General features: G+C 35.7%; 1 protein-coding gene across 2 annotated transcripts in view; it reads left to right on the forward strand.

Annotated features, from left to right (window-relative positions):
• The first annotated feature begins 1,642 nt into the window (after positions 1 to 1,642).
• Positions 1,643 to 23,121, forward strand: part of LOC102808312 (ankyrin repeat domain-containing protein SOWAHB-like) — a 70,196-nt gene continuing 48,717 nt past the window's right edge. For both annotated transcript variants that reach the window (XM_078011950.2, XM_085500383.1), the window contains exons 1-4: positions 1,643 to 1,841; positions 4,710 to 4,759; positions 17,526 to 17,624; positions 22,621 to 22,812. In XM_078011950.2, the coding sequence (XP_077868076.2) occupies positions 1,718 to 1,841; positions 4,710 to 4,759; positions 17,526 to 17,624; positions 22,621 to 22,812 (465 nt within the window). In that variant the 5' untranslated portion in view covers positions 1,643 to 1,717. The remainder of the gene's footprint in view (positions 1,842 to 4,709; positions 4,760 to 17,525; positions 17,625 to 22,620; positions 22,813 to 23,121) is intronic.

Below are 23,121 nucleotides of genomic sequence, written 5' to 3' on the forward strand. Positions count from 1 at the left end.
ACATTCATCGTATGTGCTTCCGTCCATTATTGTCAACGACAGTAAGAATATTTAATGTGATCATTTGCATAAATTGGCATCAGCGCATTTCAGGTTCACCCGCGAATCTCGCCATCAAAGTTTGGCACCGTTGTCCCTGCAAGTATTTGAAGTATGATCGGTGTTTGATGATAAAGTAGATAGATGTAGTCCATACACAGACACGACCCAAAAGATCTGGTCGACTAAGGTTTCCTTACTAATAATAATAAAAAAAAAGGTCACAAAAATGACGCGAATGTGACATTTAACGAATAGCGTTCAGTATACATGTGAATACAAGGAAAGAAAATTCTTATTACAGAAAACATTCAGTGGCACATATTACAAACTCCCCAGTTGTTTCCTTATAAAGGCATGATTATGTTATGGTTTGCGTTGTATCGTAGCTTGTCTTTTTCTTTTTTTCTGCGATAATACAGTACATTATCAACTGTCTTGTAATAGTTTATCCCTGCGCCCCAGACATCTGGATTGCGGTGCACCGTCATATTCCACAAGTACCTGAAATTGGTCACGGTCGTGGTGGACGACAATGACGCGAACTAGTTTGCCGAACTACGGTTTGAATGACACGATAAACCTTCGGTGGGCGTTGTGTCACCGATGCTTTTCAGCCAATTACACCTACAGTTTGGGTTTTCAAATGTTGCCTTTATAAAGATTGAAACTTCTTGGGTTTATGCATCAGGTTTACTTACTTAAGGAAAGTTATACATGCCGCCCAATTTGGTTACTTTTCGCAGAATTTTCCCTAGACATGGGTCAGATTTTGAAAAATTAAAAAATAAAATATTTTTTGGTTTGCGTTATAACTTTTGAGCGGAAACTGTCATTTTCCCTTCCCAAATTAGCGTTTTTCTTTCATTTTCAGACCAAAGTTTCGCTAGAACAGGATCGTTTTTTTTATAGTTTGGATGGCTTACTTATAGTCAATTTGTGTCGAATACCTCCGATCCGGGGAGGGGAAGGGCGGGAATACACTGTAACACAACACGAAGCCGACGGTTTTCAATAGTGAGTTGTTCGAAGGAAAATGTACTCGCCATTTGGGGGGGGGGGTGAACATTATATTTATTTTCATTGCAGAAAACTTATACGATTTTTCAATATAAAACGTGTACACACTAACACCGTATAAAAGGTTTCCCACTTGAAAACGGTGGTGGAAGGAGAGGGGTGGGGTGGGGTGATTGGTCTGTCAAAGATGACTACAAAATGTAATAGAAATTTCGAAAATGTTATTTATAATTGTAATCAGGTATATGAGGACCTCAGGGACTGTGGATAAACCCTCTCTTTCTGAGAATCCTTTTCTCTGTTCACAGTTACCATGGAGGTAGAAAAGACCTCCATGCAGTTACCAACTGTAGACGAACAAGCAAGCACCGTCGACTGTCGTTTAATCGAAGCTGGGAGCTGTAATGTATTAATACAGCTCCCTGATCGAAGCAAACATATTAACAACGTCCACAGTAATACAAATCGCACTAAAACAGATTCATGTTCAGTCTAAAATACCATGGAGGTACCTCCATGAAAATACCAAGCCGGCGATGCCGAAGTGCGGATTTATTCAAAAGGTCACGAATCAGTGTCATCAGTCAAAGTTTGCACGGGCTGAACAACTTCCTGAACATGCGCACTGAACAAAAAGTCGCCATTTTGAATCTCAATAATGGCAGAAGATGAATTCAGCGAAGCTGGGATAAGGGACTTCCTGGTACAAAATGGGGGTAAAACGAAAAATGAACACCTCGTTAAAAGATTCAAGATATATTTCAATGATGCAGATAACAAAGGTAAGACTTGCGTGTCTGTGTGTGATTTGCGGTGGACACCGATGCTCAATCAGCCGTTCGTTCAGTTTCATTTGATAACATCAATAATAAAAGGCGATATTATAATATTGTGTCGACTGCACCATGGTACACGGCATCTACCACTACCCTCGACCAATAATGGACTACAAACAGTATCATGTGCAGATGTTTTTAGCCGGGTTGTGGTGTTGGTTGGTGAGAGACGGGGGGGGGGGGGGCGTCTGACGTCACGATATAGAGTTATTGGGAATATGGGTATATAGTTCGTGTTGAATAGCTTGTTTCTAATAAAATTTTAAACACTCAACCGGTGTTGGTGTAGTTTGAGAGTGTGGAATAGTCCTGTCATAAAAATGCCATTTTATAATTGCACAAGACACAAGTGGAATACCTTAAAATTATACAGTTTTGGGTGAGAGTTTAGTTAGTACATCCATGCTTTGAGGAAAAGTTTAGGGGTTTCGCTTAAGTTTCAGCATGGTTTGGGGTTTGAAACATTGTTATTACCACAGACAATTGACCTTATAATACTTAAAACAATTCACATGTAGTGGCTACTCGCAACAAACATTTTGGAGATGTGTACCAAACCGGCCAGCTTATAACTTTAGTTCCACAATGAATTTGTTTTCGTCGGGGAAACAGTACGACAATGATAGAATAATTGATGCCATAGTGGCCAATGTCTGAGACAGAATAAGCAAACGAAATCCTCCAGAATGTTTCAACAAATCATTAATGTCAGACAAATATAAATTTATCAACACTTAGAGAACCATACAAGCCAAGAAATTGATCGTACCTCTGTCTGAGTGGTGTATTACACGAACTTAGAGCAATGTTGTCAAGGCCAGTGGTAGATTGATGCTCGCCTGAATGTGTCAGATAAGCAAGGAACTTTAGTAAATTAAATAATTAATTGGTAAATGTTGATTGCATAACTAAATTTTAATCAATGAAGCATTTTCAGTTTTTTTGTTTATTATAGTCGTATTATAATCCCTGAATGACCTCTCACGGAAGTGGTTACTTGCACAATATACAACATGCAACATCTTCAACTTCGTCAGCATTTATTCTAATCATGGTAACGCATTGGTGAATTGTCTGCGGTATTAAAATAATAATTATTCACCAGGATAATATTCAAAATTGTGACGTTAAACCAAACTCTGCATACATCATCTACACTATTTAAAGTTTGTTTAACTATTACGCTATGTGAACCCATACCCCTACTCCTCCTTATCTCTAAATTTTACTGCAAGAACTATTACAATTGTATCCTGTGCAATGGTTTGTTTGCCATCATAACTACGATTCTTGTTTTTTTGAGTTGAATTTACCATAATATTAAATTCTTAGTGCTCTCTGCATCCAAGGCCTACCTTACTACCGGTACATAGGATAGACTCATGCTCTGTCACTCACTTGCTATTGCTTTGAATTCTGATCTGGATATATTGTGCAACAACTCGGTATGTGTTACAGTGCATGCAGTAAAACCAGTATTTCCCCGCCATAAATTTGTTACTTTTTTCAGTGCATGAGGTGAGTGAGCACACAGGCAACAGTTTTTATTGTCATCATCCAATAGTATGACAGTCACCCAGACCTGCATAATAAAACATGTTTAGTACTTTTTACTAGTAAACAGTTGACTATGGTATAAGGTATTAACCTGCCAACTAAGGTTTTTGTGTAACCCTTCTTGCATTTATTGCCACATTACACCATCTAATAATTGGTTCAATGTATGAGAAAAGGAATTGTTTATCAATATTCATATTGGAAATTTTAGATAAAAATTTTACTTCACGGTAATTTGTACATACAAAATTACCATCACTCTTGCATATGTCGGGGTATTCTTATTCTAATTGACTAAATGTTTCAGAGGATGTGTTAGATTTCTATTCAAGATTACAAATTAATACTGCAAGTGCAGATCATATCGTCATGATATAAATGAACGTGTGCGATCACATTGTCTGCCATTTACCATCCTGGAAATGGTTGACCATAGATTCTGAGTTTCCGGACTAACTAGTGAAAATACTTAAAAATTAAAAAGCATGAACATTTTGAATTTTTGTCAATTGAAAAATACAGTGAAAATAAAGAGAGAGAAGTAGGAGTACCCAAGATTGTTTTTTTCCTGAAAGCATTGACTTCATGGTATTCCCATAGTGTTATTTGCTAATATGTTGGTCATTTAAATATGGAAATTGATTAAGATACATGCAGTTGAGGGTTGATAATTCGGGACCCCCCGCCCCAAATTCTTCAGACTCTAAATTAACAAGTTACAGGGAATAACTTGACAACAACAAAAATTTGAAAAGTGTGTTATCTGCATTCATCACTAACATTGATATAAATTGGTAATCAACATCTGTCGTTGCATCTGAGTGTGTGACTTAGTATGCGCACTTCTAAATGAACCGACTTTCATCAACTTTACAAAAAAAAACAAAAAAACTTACATCTTTATCAATCCATTCTGCATCTCCATCAATTCATGGTCTCACCTTGTTCTTATCATATTTATCTACTGTAGAATACTTTATTTTCGCTTGGAATTTATTTTTGCTATTTTAGCTGAAGGGATGTTTCTGTGAAAATAAAATCCATCGAATATACTTTTTTTCCTATATTTCACATCAAACTCATCAAAAATCAGTGAAAATAAATTCCATTCAAAACACCCAAAAAGCTTTTTCAGCGAAAATTTATTCCAGTGAAAATAAAGTATTCCACAGTATTTTTACTCCAATATTCTAATATTAATATGTCAATAGTTAACAATTTTGATTTTACAGTTTTCTTTTATTCTGTTTATTATAGCCAAATTCAAGGAATATGTGAATGCTGTTGCATCTGTCAAAACGGAAGACGTAAGTTACTTTTAACGATACTGTAAACCACTTTAATCCTTTGACCGCCAAATTTTTTTCGGCTTAAATGTGGGAAAATATGTTCACTTTTTCTGTAATTTTCACTAAATTCAATCCCAATTATGAACCAAACAGACACAATTTTCTCAACATTTTATGTGGAAAAGTACAGACTATAAATGGAATGATTTTGTGCACGGTGCCTGAAGTTGACGTTGGCGCTCAAAAAGGTTAATATGATACGAGACAGTTTTTTTGAATTGTTTGACACAAGAATACGTACTTGATTGGAATGTTCCATGTACTTCAAACCTGCAAATGATCTACTTAAAAGTGGTTGCCGTGTTAATTTGTGGCTAGCCAATGTTTCATAAATGTCCCAACATTTATGCCAATAAACTTGAGTAATTGTTATTCAGCTACATCTCACTCTGATAACATTTATAGTTATTGTGTGAGTAGCATAAGGCAAGATTCAAGCATATTCCCTGTAGTTAAAATTGCACCATAGCAGAAATAACTGTTTCTGTTGAAAAGTTGATTGCAAAATGATGTGTTTCTCTTTTATGAACACATTGCTTTCTAATGAAGAACTTTCATTACAAGGTATCCTTGAGTAGGACTCTGGTAACAAGATTTGTGAATAATTAAAGAAAATCTGTCCCATCTGTGAACAGGAGAGTCGCACATTACTACTGTACACTGTTAGGTTCAAGAATGCTCTTATTCATACTTCTGTACCTGAAATGTGTGTGTATCATCCTAATGAATAAACTATCACACCTCCCTTATGTGTATACAATGTCAAAGCACTATTGGTGCTTACATTGTGTATCATATTTGTAACATGGATTTTACTATGTATTTTATTGTGGGCAAGGAATTATTTTGGTGATATACATCGAACACTAAGCGTTCTAACCTTATAATACCCCTTCACTTGTGACCAGTGACCCAAATGCACATTGTGCAGTAAGATTGTATAGATGTATATTCCTACCTGTATATTGTTCATTTTCCCCCCACAATTTCAGTTGCCATGTGTCTTTTTTGGCTTTGTAAATGGCATTACTAGATGTTTTCAGTAAATTATGTAGCTTACAACCACTACAAGTAGTCTCTGATTATATCGATATAGAGATGTTTTCATAAATAACTAAATTTCTGATCACTTTCTCCACTTTAATTTGTTGTATTCTGCTGTATTCTAGTGCTTCCTCAATTATTTTCTCCCAATTCTTCCTGTATTTTAATGCAATTATTTTGAGGTATGTGTTTCTTTTTGGGCCATGTACACATATAACAATGTTTTCTTTTATAATGTAAAAAAAAATAATTTAATTGATGAATGTTTTGGAGTATTTTTAATCGCTAGTTTATGAACTTACTAATTAAACTTACTTGCATAATTTTAGGTTGTTGCCATCATCATATGAAGATGGTCACACAGTCCTATCGCATATATTTCCCAAATAGGAATATAGTTTCTATGGAAAAATGTAACGTTCAGTCTGTACTTATTGTTGGCTATTGTAGTTTATACATACAATAAGGACGAAAAATATTAATTTTAATATATTTAGAAGCAAGATTTTAATTTATGAAAACAATTTTCGTAGTGTTGAATTCAGCCCAGTCAATATTAGGATGTACCGGTTAGTGATACCAGATTGTATGCACACAAGCAGTGAACATTTTACGTAGACAAAACAAATACCTATTGAATGCAGTTTGAGGGAGAATAATTGTCAACGGATACAAGAAAGATGATGCATCCATGTCCCTGCAACAGTTACATATGAAAATGCTATTTTCCTAAGCTTGTAGAAGTGATTTGTTTGTTTTCATTCTGTGTGTATCATTACATATAATTTCAGTTGAACCAAGTGATGAGTGTTTAGTACCAAAAATGGCCAGGTTACAAATGTACTTGTATTAAGGTAGAATTTGTTGATATTTCATTGACTTGATAATACAGTTGTGAGCCTCCTCCCAGTTCTATAATTTTAGATAAGATGTATGTATAAGTAACCAGTTAAACCATGCCCACATGTTTAACAGCAGGGTATTGCACTTTTTTTTTAATTTCTCTTAATCCATAGATCATTATTTAATAATTTTGTTTGCTATTTTTGTAGCAATTATCATGAAAACACTCCCATGTTTGCAAACCATTTGTATAAAATTTATGCATACAGAGTCTTGTTTTTTAGTGCAAAACATATGTGTAAAAAAAACACCACTAGCCTACCAGGCACTTCTTCTAGGCACCTCTAAGTACATGAAAATAATATTACTGGTAGTGGTTGTCCATACACAACCTGTTTATTTAGCAGAGATTCCTGGTATCTCAATTTTACTTAATTGTGACAGAAGCTCAGCATGTGTTTGTTTAGGCCCTGCAATATATGTGATTTAATTTTATTCTAGATTCCAAATTGCTGTTATTTATAACCGAACAATGAGCCTGATTTCTCTGTGTGTCCCTACTAGTTCCCTCCCCTGCAAGAGAATACAAAAATGGAAGGGGAAACCTTCAGGTTTGGGCATGTAGTTTTCCCACTTGCATCATTAACATTTCCAAGTAAAAAAAAAAAATACAACAAGTTGAGTTGTAATACCAGAATCAATTCAGTGTAATGTGCTTGGCACAGATGTATTGTTTTGTAAAACAAGAATATGTAAAAGTCACACCTTGTTCTCCAGATAATTAAGTCTTTATTCCGCCCATGCATGCACATAGAAACACTGGATAAAATAATTAAGCAGTCATACATAGGCCTACCAACTTAATTTCTAGGTGGGTGTTGTATGTCTGTATTCCTACTAAGGGATGTACCAGTGTGTATCTAGTCAGGGGGAGGAAAAAATAGCAAAATTAACAGACCACATGACTACCGATTTGTTATCTATAAAGCTGACTTTATAGCATTCTGAATAGATTGGATGCAACTGAAATTTGTTTCAACTGCTCACTTACCCACCTGTTGTAAAATAAATTCAGCCTGTCCTCAGTTTTTGATTAGCTGGCCTCAAACACAGACATTCATTATGCTCCCCTTTTTCCTCACGGTTGATTTCTTTCTATTTTGAATGACATGCATATGTATTATTGAGCTGAAGCTCTTTTTGTTTGTGTTTGTAACATGATATCCTGGACAAGATAGAGGTACTCAATTGTAACCAGCGCAATTGTTAAAATGTGTCCACAAGTGGTGTTATTTTACTAATACATAGCTTGTATGATAAGCTGATTTTGTCAAGCTGTACAGAAGCAGCTATATTAAAACTTAGTGAGGTTTTATTTGCAAGAGATACTGGTGGGGAATCACTTCATTAAAACTAAACGAGATGACTTGTTGTGTATTGAATTGCAGGATTTTCAATCCAACCTGTATTATGATGGCAAGCTGGCCACCAAATTATTTTGTCAAATGACAACTGTAAAAATCTGATTTCTTCTCATGGTTATTATTGTTCAGTACCTGGCATAATAACTGGTGATTTAATGTACCTCTTTATACTACCTTATAATTCATCTCTCTATTTATATGTCTTTTAATTTTCACTGCTAGAAATATTTGATAATTTTATGGCATTTGTGAAAAATAAAATTTCGCGAAAGTCACTGACCGCAGATGAATTTTCCCGTTAAAAAATTAGTCTCGCAAAGTTAAAGCAGTTTACACATTACAACCTTTCTTGTCAAATAAAAACAGCAACGTCATTGTTTTTTTTTTAAATTTTATTTTGTAGTCTGACTATAATATACTAGTCACAAATTGTCCGCACCAATTTACATGTGATTCGTTTTCTATATTTAGTTCAACCTTCCAAATTCTCTAAAGTAAATAAATAATCCCTATCCTACATATAAGTCAATATTAGGACAACAATTTTATTTTAGGGTAATGCATTATTTATCCATTAAACTAAAGTAAATTCCCAATAGATATAATATGATTTTGACCAATTTGAAAAAGTGTCATGTTCATCTTACAACACATATTATTCTAAATTATCAATGCATTTCACATGAGATTTTATTCAACTGATAGTTACTGTGTCACTTTAATTTACTCTATTTTTCTACCTGTGGCTGCGAAAAAATAATTTGTTTAATTACTGGAATTATGGATATGTACACATTTCAAATTTTGATGATTTTGGGGGTGGGAGATGGGGGTGTAATTAGTCCCCGTTCAGACGTAGTCCGAAAACGGGGACTTATGTTCTGCCCTGTGTGCGTGCGTGCGTGCGTCCGTCCGTCCGTGCGTCCGTCCGTGATCACCTGTATCTCGAACATGAATGGACCGATTAAGTTCAAACTTCACTCATACATCACACATTATATGGGACATATGCACATGCATTTTTTTCATGATCTGATTAACGATAGCTGAATAGCGGCCATTTTAAGGCCGAAAATGCCTCAAAATCGCACATTTTCACCATTCCGGACCCGGATCTCAGTTATGCATGGACGGATTTCGTTCAAATTTGGTACATACATTAAACATAATAGGACCTTGATGCACGTCATTTTTTTTTTCGAATCAAGTTCGAAATGGCCGATTGGCGGCCATTTTGTTTAAAAGAATTCAGTTCTGGATCCGTATCCGAGACATGTCTGGATTGATCAAGTTCAAACTTCACACACACGAGGTACATCATGTCACAAATATGTATGTGCATTTGTTTCATGATCTCATTAACGATAGCCGAATAGCGGCCATTTTAAGGCCGAAAATGCATCAAAATCGCACATTTTCACCATTCCGGACCCGGATCTCAGTTATGCATGGACGGATTTCGTTCAAATTTGGTACATACATTAAACATAATAGGACCTTGATGCACGTCATTTTTTTTTTCGGATCAAGTTCGAAATGGCCGACTGGCGGCCATTTTGTTTAAAAGAATTCAGTTCTGGATCCGTATCCGAGACATGTCTGGATTGATCAAGTTCAAACTTCACACACACGAGGTACATCATGTCACAAATATGTATGTGCATTTGTTTCATGATCTCATTAACGATAGCCAAATAGCGGCCATTTTAAGGCCGAAAATGCATTGAAATCGCACATTTTCACCATTCCGAACCCGGATCTCAGTTATGCATGGACGGATTTTGTTCAAATTTGGTACATACATTAAACATAATAGACCTTGATGCACGTCATTTTTTTTTTCGGATCAAGTTCGAAATAGCCGACTGACGGCCATTTTGTTTTGAAGAATTCAGTTCTGGATCCATATCCAAGACATGTCTGGATTGATCAAGTTCAAACTTCACACACACGAGGTACATCATGTCACAAATATGTATGTGCATTTGTTTCATGATCTCATTAACGATAGCCAAATAGCTGTCTCTTTAAGGCCGAAAATGCATTGAAATCGCACATTTTCACCATTCCGGACCCGGATCTCAGTTATGCATGGACGGATTTCGTTCAAATTTGGTACATACATTAAACATAATAGGACCTTGATGCACGTCATTTTTTTTTTCGGATCAAGTTCGAAATAGCCGACTGACGGCCATTTTGTTTTGAAGAATTCAGTTCTGGATCCATATCCAAGACATGTCTGGATTGATCAAGTTCAAACTTCACACACACATGGTACATCATGTCACAAATAGATATGTGCATTTGTTTCATGATCCGCTTAGCTGAATGATGGCTATTTTAAGGCCGAAAATGTATCAAAATCATGTATTTTCCCAATTCCGGAACCGGATCTCAGTCATGCATGTATAGATTTTGTTCAGATTTAGTACAATGTGTTGTACATATGCAGGTGCATTTCGGTCATGATCTGCTTTGAATGTATATGTCACTCAAATATGAATGGAACGGGGACGTGTCATTGACAATGACTTGTGCCATTAATGTGCATGGACATAGCAGTGATATTGTATGACATACACCCCCAGTCTTTCAACTGGCTATTACCTTCATCAGTCGTTGAATACCTGTGTGTATAATTTTTCCAGATATTATCAGTGGTCAGACACTAAATGATGGCAGTGCACTAATGTTCAGATCCATATAGAGTAATGAATAATTTTACCCACAGTGCAGTGCGACAGACTTCCACTGCCTCATTGCCATTTCACTGACCCTTCTTTTCTTCACAGATGACAGTATACTACCTTACATCAGCATTATGTATGTTTTTGGCCTGGTCTGTACTCAACAGTAAAGAAACATCCAGGTTTAGCGCAGTTTCCATTGCTCAGCCAAAATGTTCTTCTCTATTATATGAGGGAATCGCTCCTGAATCAAAACTGACAAAAATACAAGGCTAATTGGCAAACATGTGATTTGTATAGAACTACGATCAAGTTCTAGAAGTGAAAAAATTACCCTAACTCTGAATTAAATCGATTTGAATTTAGTTACACCCATTGATGGGTGTGTTTGTGCATATGTGGGTACAATGGAATGTATCTGTTTTGTACCATGCAAGGCTGTATTCCTTTCCCCATGTCAGACCCATTGATGGGTGCATTTGTGTATATGTGGGTGCAATTGATTGTCTCTGTTTTGTACCATGCAAGGCTGTATTCCATTCCCCATGTCAGACCCGTTGATGGGTGCATTTGTGTATATGTGGGTGCAATGGATTGTCTCTTTCTTGTACCATGCAAGGCTGTATTCCATTCCCCATGTCAGACCCGTTGATGGGTGTGTTTGTGTATATGTGGGTGCAATTGATTGTCTCCGTTCTGTACCATGCAAGGCTGTATTCCATTCCCCATATCAGACCCATTGATGGGTGTGTTTGTGTATATGTGGGTGCAATTGATTGTCTCTGTTTTGTACCATGCAAGGATGTATTACATTCCCCATGTCATACCTGTTGATGGGTGTGTTTGTGTATATGTGGGTGCAATTGATTGTCTCTGTTCTGTACCATGCAAGGCTGTATTTCATTCCCCATATCAGACCCATTGATGGGTGTGTTTGTGTATATGTGGGTGCAATTGATTGTCTCTGTTTTGTACCATGCAAGGATGTATTACATTCCCCATGTCAGACCCATTGATGGGTGTGTTTGTGTATATGTGGGTGCAATTGATTGTCTCTGTTTTGTACCATGCAAGGATGTATTACATTCCCCATGTCAGACCCGTTGATGGGTGTGTTTGTGTATATGTGGGTGCAATGGATTGTTTCTTTCTTGTACCATGGAAGGATGTATTCCATTCCCCATATCAGACCCATTGATGGGTGCATTTGTGTATCTGTGGGTGCTATGGATTGTCTCTGTTTTGTACCATGTAAGGCTGTATTACATTCCCCATGTCAGACCTGTTGATGGGTGTGTTTGTGTATATGTGGGTGCAATGGATTGTCTCTTTCTTGTACCATGCAAGGTTGCATTCCATTCCCCATTGATGGGTGTGTTTGTGTATATGTGGGTGCAATGGATTGTCTCTTTCTTGTACCATGCAAAGATGTATTCCATTCTCCATATCAGACCCATTGATGGGTGCATTTGTGTATATGTGGGTGCTATGGATTGTCTCTGTTTTGTACCATGCAAGGCTGTATTCCATTCCCCATGTCAGACCCATTGATGGGTGTGTTTGTGTATATGTGGGTGCAATGGATTGTCTCTGTTTTGTACCATTCAATGATGTATTCCATTCTCCATGTCAGACCCATTGATGGGTGTGTTTGTGTATATGTGGGTGCAATTGATTGTCTCTTTCTTGTACCATGCAAAGATGTATTCCATTCCCCATATCAGACCCATTGATGGGTGTGTTTGTGTATCTGTGGGTACAATTGATTGTCTATGTTTTGTACCATGCAAGGATGTATTCCATTCCCCATGTCAGACCTGTTGATGGGTGCATTTGTGTATCTGTGGGTGCAATGGATTGTCTCTTTCTTGTACCATGCAAAGATGTATTCCATTCTCCATATCAGACCCATTGATGGGTGCATTTGTGTATATGTGGGTGCTATGGATTGTCTCTTTCTTGTACCATGCAAGGATGTATTCCATTCCCCATGTCAGACCCATTGATGGGTGTGTTTGTGTATATGTGGGTACAATTGATTGTCTCTGGTTTGTACCATGCAAGGATGTATTCCATTCTCCATGTCAGACCCATTGATGGGTGCATTTGTGTATCTGTGTGCAACGGATTAACTCCCTTCTGTACTGTGCAAAGCTGAACTCCATTCCCCATATCAGACTCATTAATGGGTGGATATACCTATATGTTGGTGCATCCAATTGACTTCCTTCTGTACTGTACATTCCATTCTCCCATTGATGGGTGTGTTCATGTGTATGTGGGTGTAATTTGTCCTCTTACACTGTGTGTCATAGTTGAGTTGTGATGTAAAAGAACTTGTTGTATATATCATGAGATGCAATGTTGTCAGGGTTATCACGTAAAAGAATTACACCCTATTGTGCTCTTATCTCAGCATAGCTGATGATACATGTTGAAATTACAAAGTTTATCAATTCTATTGACCCAGCTCCTGTAAGGGATTTCATTGTAAATTATGAGGTACGGGCAGAGTATCGTGTGATGCTTAAGCAAACAGTTATAATCATGCCATTATGACATGTGCACACCGATTCACCGTGTTTTCTGTTTCGCGAACTCTTTCCTCTTCATGCACATGAGTGGTTAGTGATTGAAATCTTTCGACTCGTCCCGGCCTTTCCTGTCGCATATTAAGTCACTTGCAAGTTCTGAAACTCTTCTTATTGCACTCTCATAACAAATACACGTGAGAATCCAGTTTTTGTATGTGTGTATGTTCTTCGAATGACAGCATTTTACTGTGATTTCTAAATCACAACATTTCACTGTGATTTGTGTTAACAGTGTCTGAACTTCAGTCTGAGGGGGTATTTAAACATACTTATTGAAATCATGATGATACTAGAGGATGAAATCCACTTTTAACCTCTTGTGTCATTTATAGAGAACAAAGAGAGAAACTTTATTTTGAATTTGTGTGTCGGTGTTCTACCCATGAGCCTTTGCAGTTTATCGTGCTTTGTTATCTTCGACTGAGACTCAATTCCAGCGCATGTGCAGGTGAAGACCCCTTCGCTTTAATACTGAGACATGTTATTACATTTCTGAAACTCTCAATGGCAAACACAGCAGCTTAACTTAACTTTGAACCTAAGATGTAGTTAACATTGTTTTTTAATCATGGTAAAAATGATTATTATTATTGCATTCTGCCAAATCCAGACTGTTGTTTTTTAAATTATTGCAATACCAAATTTAGGTTTTTGAATTAAGGACATTGTAAATGGTGGTAAAAACATAGTGTCGAAAACATGGTGCCAGAAACCTCCGCGCAATCATTAACAACAGCAGTCGTTTGACTGATGGCAAGCGCAACCGAGTACTCCAATTTAATAAAAAATTGGCCACCATTTTGAGGTACCAGCTGTTACCATGGGAAAAAAAAAGTTTGTTGTTTTCAATTTGTTATCAAAAATATACATTGATAGTATTTTTTAAACTTGAAAAGTTTCTGTTTTCTAAGTTTCCTCTCGTTTACCACACCGCCTGCTGCTGATGCTGTTTTTTCCCACTCATCTGTAGAGGTGATGCTATAATCACCAAAAAAACTTATTTCTCTGCATTCTGTATATTCCAGGTCAAGGTTACATGCTCTGGTTCCCTGATTGAGATGGAAGAGTCTATTATTTAGAGTCTAAATGACCTGCCCACTATTTTCAATCCTAATACCTGTGATCCTCCTTATTTAGAAAACTCGCATGTCAGCTGTCTACTCTATGCCGATGATATTGTGATACTTTCTAAAACTAAACAGGGATTACAGACATGTCTTGATAGTTTGGCATTGTATGCTAAAACGTGGAAGCTCTCTGTCAACACTGACAAAACCAAAATTTTAATTTTCAATAAATCAAACAGACGTTTGAATAATGATACATTTTTTCTTGGAGGTATCGAACTTGATACAGTTAAATCTTATAACTATCTGGGACTAGTCATTAGTGCCAATGGTAAATTTAAGGATGGCCTAAAAAACCTTAAACGTAAGGCTCAAAAAGCTCTGTTTTCAATGAAAGCAAAGCTTGGCTCAATACAAAACATAAGTATAAAAGTTTCAATTTCCCTTTTTGACAAACTCATCAGACCTATCCTCATTTATGGTTGTGATGTTTGGGGTGATGAGTTCTCCACTAAATCACCTATTGAAGACGTTCAATTAAGTTATTGTCGGTATCTACTGGGGGTGTCACAACACACACCAATTATGGCCATGTATAGCGAGTTAGGCAGATACCCCCTAGACGTATTTATAAAAAAACAAATAATTAAATATTACAGTCGGGCCATGAATTCTAATAATGCGTTACTCAAGGAAGCTTTTGTGGTTAACCAAAGCATTAAAAGTAAATGGTATCTAGAAGTGACATCATTATTAAACAATATCCAACTATATCATTCAGTTAACAACGGTGATAAACTAACCTCGGCACAAATGAAACAAATTGATTTAGGCATCAAGGATTTATTTCTAACAAGATGGAAAGGTGAGGTCTATAATGATAACCGCACCAAAGCAAATGAGAAAAACAAACTAAGAACATATCGGCTAATCAAATCAGATTTAAAACTTGAGCCATATTTAGTCAAGCTAAAAAACTTTGAACTGCGTAGTGTGCTTACCAAATTCCGTCTTAGTGACCATAGTCTCAAAATTGAAATGGGTCGTCATAAAAAAATCCCACTAAACAACAGGGTTTGTGACATGTGTAACAAAGGTCTAATTGAGGATGAAATGCATTTTCTGCTGGAATGCAACAAATATAATGAGTTGCGTGCCAAACTGTTCAATAAAGCTAAGGATATGATCCCAGCATTTGAAAATAAACCTGCAGAGAAAAAATTCATGGAATTGTTACAGAATGAAAACATTATTATACCAGTAGCACAGTTCATAAGTAAAAGCTTTGAAGTCAGGAAGCAGGGTCTTACTTGACATCTTAATGACTGCTGTCAATTTTGTAATTTTATATTAGATTGTATTTTAGAGATTTTGTTTTATTTAGTAATTTAGTGATTGTATTTGTTATTTGTTTTTTAGTATATTGTGTTTTTGTTTTGTTTTTTATATATATATATTTCTCCTTGTACTTTGTGACCATTTTCTTTCCCTCCGGGGATTGTGTAAGAGTCAATAAGTAAATAAATAAAAATATTAAGCTTAGTTACCATATGACTGTATTATTTGTATTATCATGGATAAGGGTACCCTCCATATTTATTATTCAAATGGTGTTAGGATATCTGATATCACTGTCTTGTTCTTCTCGGACAATGAGTATGTTATAACCCCATCAATCTTAGCTAGTTTGTATGAGGATATATATAACGTTTGCATTGTCATTAAGAATTTGCTTGTTTGTGTGTATCCAGGATAGAAGTATATTGTGCCATTCGATCAGCTTTCTTTTACTTTTGTTTATTGCTTAATCTTCTTTTCCCCGAAACCCGCCATTGTTCAGGGTGGTGGCGCAGGTGGAGGAGTGGGTATACTTGCGGGTGTTTTCAATTTATCCATTAAAAGGTCAAAACCAGAAAGGGTGGGGGTTCTTGGCGTGTTTTGCTTCCTGAGCTCACTGAAACATTCATTCGTACGCAAATCTGTCAGCAAACTGTTCAATTAGTGTGTGTACAGTTGTTGTTGAAAGAAATCATTTATTCTGTGAATTCACCTTAATGGAAATTGCAAAAATATTGTGAAAATGGTAACTCAATACCTGCCCTAAGATCCAGTAGTTGCACCTTTCTGATGCCCAGTTTAAGTTGTCTGATCCCTGAGAAAACAGCTTTTTATTATGTTTATTGTGTTTTACAGTGTTTGAAAGAGTTGGTAACTTATAAAGTTACCTGTGCTGTTGAAACGTTTCCATCCCTGCATTCCAAGATATTTTTTATTTCTAAATTCTCTCACATTTAAACCAAATAATATATTTTTTAAAACCAGCTTTTGAAATTGCAGCCGATTCAAAATTAAAGTCAATTAGAAAATGATATCCTTTTTCGCATCAACAATCAGAGAGTGTATACCTCCCGTAGAAAAACATTTACATCATTTTAATATTTTTTTCAAGAAATGAACGTTTTATAAGTTGGTTGTAAAATGCTCTATTAAAAATGTTAGCTGACTAGTAATAGGGCGGTAAGTCAGAATATCTGCCAGCCAGAATGAGAAGCTATCTGTCTCAGGCAGGTATGCAGGCATTATTTTCAAACACTAATATATACTTGAGAAAACTATAATCTTAAATTTCATATTGTTCTTAAAAGAGTTAAACTTTCCATCTCTATAATATATACATGAGTGGAGACTTAAAATTGGGAAAGACAGTCATGCATGAAATGACCTTTATCGCCTAGCGGTTCATTTCGTGTCAAAATCTAAATCCGTTATGTATAAATGCAGTATACATGCTTCATAATGGAGAGGATGTGTGTATTCTCAGGTTTATCTTTGCCACTCTGCAGTATTGCAAATCTTCCGCACCAATCTCTGCAACTTTACTTAACAACACAGCAAGTGTCAGTTTTGACGAATAAATGGAACATTCTGAACATATTAATGTGTGAGTGACGTGACGAAACACATCTATCGCTTCGCTTTGTTCCACTTCCCAGGGTTCCTCATCTCAGTTGACATTTGTTAAAATGGATTTTTCACACGTCATTCTGTGTGCATTATTTCAGGGTGAGAAATACTTAGTTTTGAAGAAGAAGTACCGACATCTTATAGAGAGTGCACCCGTGGAGGTTGACAGTTGTGAAGCCGAAGAAGCTCAGACACAGGTTAGTTTCAAGCTTGCAAATTTCTCTGTTTGTTTTAGTACACTTAGTCATCGCACACTGTTTCTATTTAAACCAAACTACTGGTAACATCAGGTATATAATAGCTTTCCAGTCACTAAACCACTCCCCAGAAGTCAAGTAAAAACTAGCCATTCATTTCTTTGTATTGTACTTTTGCCTGGACAAAAACACTAGCAAATCAACCATTGTTTGGGGATATTTTGCAATGCTTTGTGGGTAACTAGCAAGCATTGATATCACATCATGACTGTACTAAGGACAGCACAGAGCTAAGTCATGGATTGTAATGCATTATGGGTAATCAAGGAGCAGTGACTACATTGTGGTTGTACTATGAATTTATTGTGGACACTATGTAGCCGAGTCATAGACTGCAGTGTTGCAATGCACTATGGGATAGTCATATTCTGAGAATACTCTGGATTGTTATGCAGAGTGACATATAGTTTAAGCTAGAATGTATTTTCTGAGCTTGAACTCCCGAATTTTGGGAGTTCCCAGTTTCAAGTTCAAAATGTAGGGATAATACAGGAAATATATGCATTTTTTGAAGGGCATCAGTCCATTGCCTTTGATGTCTCTATGAAGGTCAAGCCTGTATTAATCTATGTGAAAACCTTGATTGAAAACAAGTACTTTGAAATTAGTACTTATTTTGGGATAGATAGTTCTAGCAGGGTCCATGCTCATCGCTGGCAGTCAAATAATAAAATCCCTTTGTTCAGCTAGCTTTCAATCATTTCCTCAGTATTTGCCATCAGGCATAAATCATGCCTTAAAATATGGTCTACAGATGAGTTTAATCTGTCCATACAGGATGAATGCATACATTGCTACCCTATAATCCATATTTAATATTTATCATGTTGAATTGAAACCATTATGTACATTCTTTGTGGGAAATTTTAAACAATAATCCATCGTTTGGTCAGTTATCTCGTAATTTTATGCTGTTCAACAACTGTGGTAAGTCCTGTGGAGGGGATAGTCGTGAGTCAGTGCTTTTGAGCAGCATTGCCACGTTCCCCTGGGACTTCGTGAATGGCAGTTTTGCTAAGTATAATTCCTTATATTTTGTTTTATTAATTGTTTGTGAGAATTGTATTTCTTGGTGTGGTAATATTGCACGCTTCGTGTTGTCTTTGTGTATGCATTTTAGATTTACGGTTTTACGTAGGCTAGCCTGGATGGATTGTGGTTGCCACTGTGCATAAGCACTGAGTGAACCGAGAGGAACAGCTTGTGTTTGTTCTGTTTACGTTCAAACACATTATGACATAGTCCCATCTTTAGGTTGCTATAGTTGTGCCTCCCTAAACTTTTTTCCCTTGCAAGTTTCTGACTCCAGATTGGTCATACGATTAATCGGGTATGTACAAGTTGTTGAATCATATTTGGAAATATACCCTATGCATGACCCCCTAAAGGTCTCACATCCTGGTCCTTCATGGGCGGTGTGAGAAAGGGGGGGGGGTGATTTTCAATGAGAATTTTTCAATTACTTGTCCTAATATTGAATTTCAAAGACTGTTAGCCCCATTGAATGCCATGCTTTTCGTGCCAAAATTTTGATTCCACATATTTCATGTATTTTTTTTGGCTCAAGTGAATATAATTAATTTCACATTGCCTTTATTTATTGAAAATAAATATGAAGAACAATGTGCAGGTTTTATTCTTTGAAACTAACATGACAAAAGTTTACTTTGTTACTTTGGGGGTTTAAAATAACATATTGCAAATTATTTCTGTTATTGAACAAACATAGACCTGTATGTATTACTTTTGGAGGTCACTTTTCAAGGCCTCATTTTTGGGCACACAGTGTAACATATACTGACTGAATATGTTTCAGCCACCTGTTTTTATTCTTTTTTTTCATTTTTCAGTGTTACCCTTTTCGCCACCAGACTTTCTCGCCCAATTTTGTCTGCACTTTTTTCTTATATTCTTCAATATTTCTGGAAATTTGATACAATTTTCAGTTTTTCCTCAAACAATTCGGTTATTTTTGTTCCAATCTTTTGAAGGAAAGTGTAAATATAAACAGGACTATTCTGTGAATTTGTGATGAAAAGAGGAAACTGGTCGTGAAAAGGATAAGAGCAATCTTATAGTTTTCCTGTGCTAGTTAAAAACCAAATTAAAACCTAGAGTTGAAATGTAAAATTACTAGCACAGGTATTTTCTTAGGTGGTCTGGTTCAAATCAACATTGCGTTATTTTCTCTGTGATCGACATCTTTTTGCATCAAGTCTACTAGTATTTTCCATAGTTATGATTGTCTACCTATTAGCATATCAAAGGCATACTTGCATACATCTGTACATGTATGTACTTGCAGGACATAGGAACTTGTACGGTAGTTTTATGTAAAACCCTAAAAATGTCATTACACAAAGTATACAGGGCCCTCCTCCCCATTCCAAATCACCAATCAGAGTAGCAAGGACCTGGGCATAGACTGATGACAAGTTTATATATTTTGTAGGCACATAGACTATGTTGACACATACTTTAAGAAACATGAAAGAAACATTTTCATAAATAAAATTAAAATTCCTCTAAATAACAAAATAGATGAAGAAAAACTAACATTCATTCTAGGAAATAAGAACAAGGAAACACTATTTGAGTTATCGAAATACGGTATGTTCATAATTGCGTCACAAAAAGAAAGGAGAACATTAAAAGCACTCTAGCAGCTGCCTCAGTTTAAACCACAAAATAATAATAATCGTGTACATACATTAAATACACATATATTTATAAATGTCATTTTAACATTTTTGTTTTCGTTCTTTCTATTTATTTACACTTTATTGTTTTTTGACATCAATATCCCCAAAGGGAGTCGATTGCAATAATAATATTATTATAACTTAAACACATATCAACGCAGGAATTTTTAATGTAGAATCTCTAGATTTCGTGATATTATTTTTCGTGGTTTTGCAATGCCTAAACAAAAATCAAGGAATGCTACATTACTGAAATTATCGCTAATAAATCAATAATAAATCAACTTGGATATTTTAACTTTTTCACTGCTTCACTTTTGCCAACATTTTTCTGCACTCTTTTCTTATATTTTTTTTCATTATTTCTGGAAATGAGCCCTTAGTTTGGAGCCAACAGGCACAATTTGAGTAAATTTTCAGTTTTTACTCAAAAAATTGGCTTCTTCTGTCCCAATCTTCTGAAGGAAAGTGCAGACTATAAATAGGACTATTTTTGAATTTGTGATGAAAAAAGAGGGAACTGGCGGTGACAAGTTTAAATGCATGAATTGACAGTAAAACCAGAGAAATCAAGCTAATATTTAATGGATCAACAGTATTGTACTGTAGAACAGTAAACAGCATTGTTTAAAGGAAACAAAATTGATGGCAGACGTTTTGATTCACTTCCATGTATTCACCTGTAATTGTTTGTTTTGACTATTAAAATTGAACACACTAAAAAGTCTTTTGAACAACTCAATTCCTTTCAACAACTAAGATGCTGTCTGCTAAGATAATGTCATCTGTGTAATCTCAAATGGTCACCCTACCACATAATACTGATACACTTAACTGCCAAGGACGTAACCTTTCTGTTCCAATTCCCAAATGACCACCACTAAAAACAATCATAGCACAAACGGTACAATTCAATTCAGGCTTTGTTTCTTTGGTTGTGTACCTATTCCCCCTCAATAATGCCCTTCTTCTAGCTGTCCCCTAAATCTAAAATATAAAAATCCTGTTTGAGACTAGCAACAGGTAAATCAATAAGTTCAACGTTATTAAGATTTTTGCATGACTGCAATTTGTCACTCATTATGTATAATTAAAAGAATGTTGTCTTAGCCTTCTGCTGTGCTGTCTTCCCATGGTCCTGGTCGCTTAGACTGCCACCCAGTTTGCCTTATTAGGACTGTGATCAGACTCTGTGTGCCTTCTAAGCCGCTATGCCATTAATGCACAAACACAACTAGTTACGCTAATTCATTGAATTGAATTGAACGCTAATTTGGTGAAATCAAATTCACATTTAATAAATAAAATAAGTGTAAATGCAAAGAAAATGAGGGTGCACATCAAGTCACCAATACAGTCCACATACTATTAATTTTTTCTTAAAGACAAACCTCCTCAGCAGTCAACAAGCTGACTCAACTTAATTTTGGGGGATACCATTTTGAATCAGAATTCCGACAAAATCAGTCCTGTTAAGAGGACACACTGATCAGACTAATTTAAAATGATCAGCCCCTAATACATTAATCAAATTTTTTGCCTTTTACTAGAGACCAAAAGAATTTTTAACACATTGATGTTAGATTTTAGTTTAAAATTATAATTGTCATGTTTGGATGAACGCCACATATTCTTGTCTGATATGGATCCCTGGATCCCATGTGATCGCACATCACATGTGAAATAATTTGAATGTGTGCTGTATGCTGACTGTTCTTTAACTGCCTTAGACTTAAGACACAAACGACTACTGGACTTGGTATTACAAATAATAAGCAACTTATTTGTCCTATCAATTACACATGTGCTTCTGTAAATGACAGAAGTGTGTCTTTGGTCAAAATAAGTCGTATTTTAATGATTCTTTACCATTAAATAAATTTGTTTTTATGTTCGCTTCTATTGGAGATGTGCTTCCAAATGAGCAATTACGGTATCTTGTTTTCTGTAATCTAAGTAAAATATTTGCTTCATGCATAGAGCGACAACTCAAAATGCAATAATTTTTTTATATTACAAAAAAAATTTCTTCCAGTCAGTATATTTTAATAAATTTGTTAATAATTAATTTAAATTAAATTAGTTTTAAATCTAAAATTAAATTAATTTTAACAATATTGTCCTGGTCAAAACACTGAATATAGCAATGTTTTGTTCTTGTCAAGTGACTATAATATTGAATTTATATTTAAAAAAACAAACCAACATGTTTTAAATTCATTTTACGTCTATAGATTGTCAAAATTGAAATTAAAGACGAAGTTGATGGAGGAGACGTAGAAGTCGATGCAAGCAAAGAGAAAACACTGCATTCTTCGGAGTCAAAGTCACGGGTGTTTGATGTAGCCAAGTCGTTTGAGAAAAAAGCCGAAGAGGAGAAAGCATCTGCTGAAGCAGCTAAAGTTGTTTCGCCAAGCACACAAAAGGTAAAGGGTTTATGCAATTGGGGGTAAATTACTCGGGAGGTGTAACTTCGGTATTTATTCAAGTGTAGTTGCTCTGATGATGGTCTCTTAGCAAAGATCATCTGAGAGCTATATGCTTTAAAAACTGTCCCATCATAAGATTTAATTTTTTCTTGTGAAACAAAAATAAAATTCTGTAAAAGTTTCTTCTCATCATTTATGTTGACTTTATGACTGATAAATTAGTGTAAATAAACCACATGTATCTACCCAATTTATTGTTTTCTAGTTTGAATTATCAAGAGTAATTTTATTCTTCCAATCTTTAAA

Source organism: Saccoglossus kowalevskii, chromosome 6, assembly GCF_978046115.1.
Source record: "Saccoglossus kowalevskii chromosome 6, keSacKowa6.1, whole genome shotgun sequence".
Taxonomy (NCBI): Eukaryota; Metazoa; Hemichordata; class Enteropneusta; family Harrimaniidae; genus Saccoglossus; species Saccoglossus kowalevskii.